At 42.4% G+C, this 8,180-nt stretch overlaps 1 protein-coding gene across 1 annotated transcript in view; it reads left to right on the top strand.

The window, feature by feature from the left end:
- The first annotated feature begins 369 nt into the window (after positions 1-369).
- Positions 370-8,180, top strand: part of IL22RA2 (interleukin 22 receptor subunit alpha 2) — a 15,377-nt gene continuing 7,566 nt past the window's right edge. The window contains exons 1-5 of the mRNA XM_032770024.2: positions 370-488; positions 1,313-1,451; positions 2,668-2,846; positions 6,501-6,670; positions 7,267-7,426. Of these exons, the coding sequence (XP_032625915.1) occupies positions 395-488; positions 1,313-1,451; positions 2,668-2,846; positions 6,501-6,670; positions 7,267-7,422 (738 nt within the window). The 5' untranslated portion in view covers positions 370-394 and the 3' untranslated portion in view covers positions 7,423-7,426. The remainder of the gene's footprint in view (positions 489-1,312; positions 1,452-2,667; positions 2,847-6,500; positions 6,671-7,266; positions 7,427-8,180) is intronic.

Here is an 8,180-nt window from a genome sequence, read left to right as displayed (position 1 = left end):
ACTAGGCGCCCTAGGCAGCTGCCTAGTTCGCCTAGTGGTTGCACTGGCCCTGCCAAGGAGTCATAGGACTGCCACAGCTCTGCCCAGAGACTGTCTTCTCAGTCCCCGGTGCCCCGGAAAAAGAAGAGGCTGGAGAGGGCTCGCTCTCCCCCCTCCAAGCCCAAGAAGCCTGGGGCAGGGAGATCCAATTCAGGCCATGTCACCTCGGCCGTCCACTTCCCAGGGTCTCGTCAACTCCTGTCCCACCCCGGGGCCCAAACTTACCCTTGCTAATGGGTGGGTGGGTCTCCAACAAAAGGGGAACTAAATATGGAACAATGATACTTGTGAACAACACACACTTCCTTTTTAAAGTAGTAATACATTTGGTTATATATGACCAGGAGCTACAGAGATGCTCTCCATCCATGCAGCTGCTCTTCTAACCATGCTGATTAAACACTACCCCCTGTACTCATTGATACATTTGCTTTGGACTGGTGTAACTGGTAAGTAAATGCTTCTAGTTCTTTTGATGTGGAGGCAATGTTGGGTTTCCTTAATGAGTCTGGACCAATGACTCAGACAGGATCTCTAGGTGTTTTCACAAATGTATAAAGTTCTGTCATTTCCAAATGTTAGTTGGTTTTATTGTCTGTTAAGGTTCTGAATTAGAAGCTAAGATAAATGTTTCCCATTACAAATCATTTTATAGCTGTATCATCAGTCAGTTTAACTAATGTGTTTTCGTTCATTCTGTTATAGCGCTAGTGTCAGAGCCAGAATAGGTAGTCAGCTGTATCACTGAAAGGGAGAAACTGGATGCTTCTGAAGCTTGTTAACTGGTTCAGATTAGCATGAAAATTGTTGCCATCTGATAAATTTTCAGTTTCTTATGTGGCATAAACTGGTAAATTGCAGATCACTTTTTACTGGACAGAAGTTGACATCACAAACTACCACAACAAATGGAACCCTGACTGACCATTAAGATGTTAATATTTTGAACTGGCATGCAGAGCCTCTCATCCTTAGCATGTTTATGGGCACTGCATAAATAATAAATAGTAACAACAATAATCCCGATCGTTAATGGTTGAGACATGTGGGTGGGATGGCATTGGGGAAACTAGAAACTGCTGATGTGAATTGACTTAAAATGCTTCAATTTGCTAGGATGTCAATATGCCCTGTTTACTGGCACTAAATTCGCTATTCTGTAAAAGAAAATTAATGCCAAAACTTACAATTTAACTACTTTAGTTCTGTATGTGTTTAAAACAAATGCTTTCTATCCTTTAGTACTTATTATCTGCAGTTTCTTTTCCTTTAGTTTCAGGAACTCGAGAATTGCAGGAATTAATTAAACCACAAAAGGTCGAATTTCACTCATTAAACTTCAACAATACTTTGCATTGGCAGCCTGGGAGGGCTGCCACAGGTGACATCATCTACTTTGTGCAGTACAAAGTGTAAGTACAGTGAGGAACTCCCAGCTCCTGCTTGTCTTTATGTCTGTGACAGCTGGGCTGAAAAGTAGAACTGAGCAAGAACTGATTTTTTTCAGTTCACTGGCAGTTCCAAAAAGTCAGGATCAAAAATTGTTTTGGGTTGATCCAAAGGAAATGCTTAGCAAAATATTTGGCAAAGTGAAAAGTCAAAGAAAAATTCATTTTGGGTCAAAGAAAGTGTCTTGTTTCAATTTTGAGCTTTTCAAATGGCTTTATTATTATTTATTAGTATAGTAGTGTGCAATTTTGAAAGTCTTTTTGAATGCAAACATGTTCAAATGAAACATTTTGATTTAAAAAAAGTGTTGTTTTTCCCCTCCACGACCATTCAATGAAATTGACAAGAATTCACAAAATATTTCATTGTTGCTGAATCTGCGTTTTTCAGTAAAAAACTTTCATTCTTCTCTTCCTTCCTATGTTCAGGGAATGACCAGGCTCTGCTACCTCAAAAGAGGCGACTTAGTCAATTGCTACAAGTACCACAAAAGATGATGTCAAGTAACTCCCTGCAATGTGCTGAGCATCTTCATCACTCATTGTCTCTGGGGTGGCATGTGCTATCTCACTGGCCCACATTTTCAAAAGCAACTAGTAATCTTGGGTGCCTCAGTCTTTAGTTGTCCAGTTTTTGAAACACCTTAAAGAGGGTTGGTTATTAGATATACCAGAGGGCAGGAGCTCAGTATACCACGTAGTGTCCCACATGGAGGCACCTTAAATCACTAGTCACTTTTGAAACCTTAAGCCACAGTGCCTGGCAATTAGAAGTGAGAAACAAGACTTCATTTGCTGATTGGAACTGCAGGAAGGCTTAGATGGGCAGTTTGATGTTTTGCCTCCATGGAAAAATATCTAGTAGGCCACAGCTAGCACCCCTTATCTAGAGGGGGGAAAAGTGCCCTAGGTTTTTAATGGCAGGAAACAGTCAGCACTTCAGTTTTATGTCTCCTTTAGAGAAATGCAGTAATACACTTTGGAAAGCACCTATGACATCAATTTTTCCTGCAATCAGCTTGGATGAAAAAGCTACTTGCCATGGCAGATCTGAGGATCTGGTGTTTGGGTGCAGCTCAGCAACTGGATATGGAACTATAACATCAGAACCTGCACAACCTTAAACCAATGGTCAGAAATTACTGAAGTCTACAGCTTCTCTCTGTCTCCCTCTCCACAGGTATGGGCAAAGCTTATGGAAAAATAAAGAAGAATGTTGGGGTATTCGTGAAGATTTTTGTGACCTAACACATCAGACATCTGGTATCAGAGAACCTTATTATGGCAGAGTGAAATCTGTTTCAGCAGGAGTCCATTCAGATTGGAACACCAGCAGCAGATTTACTCCATGGAGGGAAAGTAAGTCTGAAAGTGTTTAGCCATTCTGTATATATGGGCTTTCTTTTCAAGGGATGTCTGTTTTTTCCCCACAACTTGTAATTTGAATAGTCGCTTTATAACTAAAAGTTTAATCAAAAAATTACGATTACATTGCAGGCCAAGTTAACACTGTGGTCCTTAAATCTAAAGGTATACCTTTTGTTTCACGCTATGATCCTTTTTGTTCTGAATGCACATTTGTACCCACAGAATGGGTTGCTAGACATCTATGCTCTATTGCTTGTGACCTTAATTGTTTGCAGCCTTGGTATTGTAGTCATAGTTGACAGCAAACACACAAGTGCTGGTGCAAAAAGAGAGGCCTTACTGAAGATGCTTTCTTCAAGGCTAAATGCTTGTCGTCTTTAGCCTTCTACAGGTTTCTATGGTAAGAAAGTACACATTATGTCAAACTGGTTCTCCTTCACATTGCTGGCTTATTGATCTCCAAGTATGTTAATACCATGAGAAGGATGCGGAAGTTCCTTTTTCTGCCTAAAGAGTGAATTTAGCAAAACTGTTCTGTGTGCTAGCTGGCAGTGGGTACGCTTTGTGCTTGTGGAAGATGCCCACTTCCTTAGAGACTGGACTATATATAACTACCACTAGCTCGAGCCTACTCTCATTCAGTGCTTCTGTCTAGAGTGCATTGCTGAGGAAATAGTGAAAATGTTCAACTGCTTGGAGGGAGGAAAGACTCCTAGGTGGCTCTGAACTATGAAGGTCAGCAAAATTCAGTTGCTTTAGCATGCAGGATAAAACAGCTGTGTAGTATTGCTCTACAGTACAAACATGCAATCTGCATCAGGTGGTAGGCTGAAGATATGTTAGCTAAATCAGGGTGTGGCAGATAAGCAACAAAAAGACGTACGAGTCCCAGGGTGAAGCACGTCAGGTGAAGCACCAGACATCGGGTGTCAGAGCCTTATTTAGAAACAGAGCATTCATAGTCAGACATCTAGCTCTCAGGAATCAGCCATTCTCAAGAAAATTGCTATTGCAAAACAAATACATTATACAAAATTCCACTTAGCTTGAGTACACACGAGTAGATGCCTATACATAACTGAGAAACCAGAGCAGGCTGACTCTCTTTAGCTTAAGAAATGGGTATCCTCAAAATAACTAAATGGCCTGGAGCTGGAACAAGCATTGTCATTAGCATTCAACACCTCAGCCAGGTCTGGACAAAGGATCAAGAAAGCTGAGAGTAAGCGGGGGAAAGGTGTCCTCCTTAAGCTATGGAAAAAAGAAGCAGAAAATCAAGAATTATAGGCTGCATGGGAATGTCTACACCAGCACCTGTCACGTGGAAGTTCAGTGCTTTCAAGAGCACAGTACATCTTTCACTGAGGGAACAGTCTGTAAAGCTTGGTGTATAGCTGTGATCACCACCCTTTACTTCACTGAAGTTCTTCTATGTTCTGTTTCCTAATTGCATGCTGAACTTTCTTGCTAATGCATTTCCTTCTACCTGGGACCAGGGGAACAAGTTTGAAGGGACATTCATAGCAGATGAACCTTTGTTTTGGCACAGGAGGTTTACAGCTTGTATTTAGAAGTTGGCAAAATGTGTGTAGGTGTAACTTTTTCTTTTGATGCTATATATCCTAGTGATACATACAGAGAAACAGCAACAGAAGAGGTGATAGCATGCTTTTCCAACTCACTTTTGATTGGTACAGTTGATCTTGTGGATCTGTGAGAGTCAGGGTACGTCTACACTGCACGATTATTTCGAATTAGCTTAAACCGATATTACAAAACAGATCTAATAAAATCGGTTTAGCGCGTCCACAGTGGGATCCCGAAATCGATTGTTTGCGTCCATGGTCCAAAGCTACCATCGATTTCAGGAGCGGTGCACTGTGGGTAGCTGTTCCTCAGCTATCCCATAGTTCCCACTTCCGTGTTGAGAGCACAGTGCCTGATGGGGCAGAAAACACTGCCCCGGGTGGTGCTGGGTACAGCCTCACCCCTCCCTTTGTGAAGGCAGCAGACAACCCTTTGGCGCCTTTTTCGCGGAGTGCATTGAGCAAACGCCATAGCACAGCAATCTTTCCCTTTTTTTTTTCACGTGGTGGTGGGGGGAAATAAACTGAGGAGCTGTTCCCTGAACCACGCCAGACACTGTGTTTGAACCTACAGACATTGGGAGCTCAGCCAAGAATGCAAATAATTTTCAGAGACTGCTGTGGACTGTGGGATAGCTGGAGTCCTCAGTACCCCCTCCCTCCCTTCATGAGCGTCCATTTGAGTCTCTGGCTTCCCGTTACGCTTGTCACGCAGCGCTGTGTATCCTGGAGTTTTTTATTCAAACGCTTTGGCATTTCGTGTTCTGTAACGGAGCTGGATACAACAGATTTGTCTCCCCATACAGCGATCAGACCTAGTATCTCCCGTACGGTCTATGCTGGAGCTCTTTTTCGATTTCAGACTGCATCGCCAGCCGTGCTGATCAGAGCTCCACGCTGGGCAAGCAGGAAATGTAATTCAAAAGTTCGCGGGGCTTTTCCTGTTTACCTGCCCGCTGCATCCGAGTTCAGATTGCTGTCCAGAGCGGTCAGTGCTGCACTCTGGGATGCCGCCCGGAGGCCAATAACGTCGATTTCCGTCCACATGAACCCTAATCCGAGTTATCACTATCGAATTTAGCGCTACTCCTCTCGTTTGGGAGGAGTTCCGAAATCGATTTAAGGAGGCGGTTAACTCGATATTAATGACGACGTCGTGTGAACGGATACAGCGTTAAATCGGTATATCGGCCATTAAACCGATTAAAAGTCGCAGTGTAGACCTGGCCTCAGACTTAACAATCCTCATTACAGTGTAAGGGACTGAGGTTTTCCTTAACCATTTTCTTGAGTTTGAGACTACTTTGTCACAGAGACTAGTATTTTATGACAGTAGCTTGGGTGATGGAACATGTTCACCTGTCTCACTTTCAAGGGTAGTGGAACAATTTTTACAGTGGGGGGTGCTGAGAGCCACAGAACCAAGCTATAAACTCTGTATATAATGGAAGCCACTTCAAGCCAGGCGATGCTCAGCACCTCCAGCACCCTTGCTCACCTTCCCCGTCCTACTCCACTCACCCACCCAGAAAAGAAATAACATTGGGTTGATTCTGCCTTCCCATGTCACTGGAAATTTCACAAGATTTACCCCGTAGCTATTTAAAAACCCAAATGTTTTTCAAATATGTCAAAAGCTCCTGTCCTCCCTGAGGACTAAGTCCATGGCAAGACAGATGTTTTTAAGGTAGCCATTTTGAGTGATCCAAACACACAGACAATTCTGAAAGTCCTAGCTCATGAAAATTCCCTTTTGCTTACAACAAATATACCTTGTGAACAGCAACATGGAATTTCACAAGTTTTCATCTTTTGAGCTGATATTTCTCATGTTTGTAAATTAAAACTTTGGACTATTTAAAAAAAAAAACAACAACCTTAAAAGCAACCCATCAGCTGTAAATACCACTTTACTAGCATGATGCCACGATACAAAGATAGTAACATTACAAATTAAATTATTTGATGGTCTGTTTTTTCCCAATGGCTTACAATTCAGGACTGTGAGGTAAGCATTAATCAGTTGTAATTATTTTCATATTTTTGTTTATTACTCTAGCAAAGATAGGCCCTCCCTCAGTAAATGTGACTCCTAGAAACAAATCCATACAATTAAAGCTCCAGGCTCCAAATTCACCTTATACAAGGAGAAGAGGCAGCAAGATACCAATGACAAACTATTATGATCTATTATATCGAGTGTTTCTAATCAACAACATGCTAAATGAAGTAAGTGCACGTTCATGTACACATTGTACTTCTATAAATTGAATTACATAAGCCTGCGCAAACCCTTCCTGCTTTAACAGAGCCGGCGCTAGACATAAGCAGACTAAACAATTGCTTAGGGCCCTGAGCAGCTCAAGGGGGCCCCCATTCGCTTTCTCATTTAACGTGAATTATTTAACAAGTTTATTAGTATGTGAGAGTGCAAAAATATTTCTGTGTAGGGCCCTCAGTGGGCTAGCACAGCCTCTGTTTACAATTGAATTAACCCTCCCGATTTGCTTGTGTATAACTAAATGAATCTAGAGGTTTTAGAAAATAATTCATGACTTTATCATTGTATCACCAACCATTATCCTATCCCTTTGTTAGTGTGTTTCAGCTCTCCTTTATCATGCTTAAATGAGCTCTCTGGGGCGGGGCTCTAGCTTTCTAGGTCTTTTTAGATGCTACAAGCAAATCAATTATTTTATTTACGTATGCTCACCGCACATCCTAAACATGGCTGTACAATGCTGCTGTCCTTAACAAAGCCGGGCCATAGAAATACTTATTACAGGAGCGTACTGATTGTGATTTCCCCCTCCCTCCATATGCAGAAAAACAAAATACTGGCATATGAAGGAACAGACAAAGTTGTTAAAATAGAAGATTTGAAACCTGAAGTCAGCTACTGCGTAGTGGTTACAAGCTACTTGCCAGTGCTGGACCGCAGCAGTGCGTACAGCAGTAAGAAATGCACGGTACCCCTATGACATGGTAAGTAAACAAACAAGAAGCTGCATGGGATCCCAGAAGCTTGAGATGGTAAAGACCTACCAGACTACCTAGTCCATGCCCTTGCCAACACAAGATAGGACAAAATGTCATGTGAAACTGCTACTGTATTTGAAACTCAGGCAATATAACCAGAGCTTTCACACACTTCTCTCAAACCTGTGCTGATGTCACAATTATAGGGAAGCCAAAGCAGGAGAAATATGGTAGGTACAGGACGTTTAATTAGTTGCTTGTTGACATTAGTGCTGAGATCACCACAGTATCTGCTTTAGGAAAAACCCTCATATAAAGAGATCAGGAATGCCCCTTATTTCCCTGTGTTTAAATATAGATACACAGTATTATTTCCATCAGCTTTGATGGCCTGGAAGTAACAAATACTCTAAGTTACAGGTCTGCGTTATGTCTACATTTGCAGATGTTTTGTGCTATAAGTTTCCCCGGTGATCAGGAACCAGTGAAAGTAAAGCGCTGGTTTGTGTAGTCAGTGAATTCCTCAGGCGTCAGAGAGTGTCTACATTCCATGGCAGATGACAGCTGCGCTCTAGGGCAGCTATTCCCCCCCCCCCCCCCCGTCCAGCTCTCTCAATAGGTCTTGTGGGAAGAGGGGGTGAACAAAAAGCATTCTGGGTCCCCACTCAGTGGCCCGTGATGCACCGCTTCTTATCCCAGCAGCCTCATTACTTCCTTGTTTCTTTCGTGACATTTTTTAAACACCCCCCCCCCCCCCCCC

Source organism: Chelonoidis abingdonii, chromosome 3 (genome assembly GCF_003597395.2).
Source record: "Chelonoidis abingdonii isolate Lonesome George chromosome 3, CheloAbing_2.0, whole genome shotgun sequence".
Classification (NCBI taxonomy): Eukaryota; Metazoa; Chordata; order Testudines; family Testudinidae; genus Chelonoidis; species Chelonoidis abingdonii.
The sequence above is the reverse complement of the archived record's forward strand: the minus strand, read 5'-3'. Positions and strand labels throughout refer to the sequence as shown.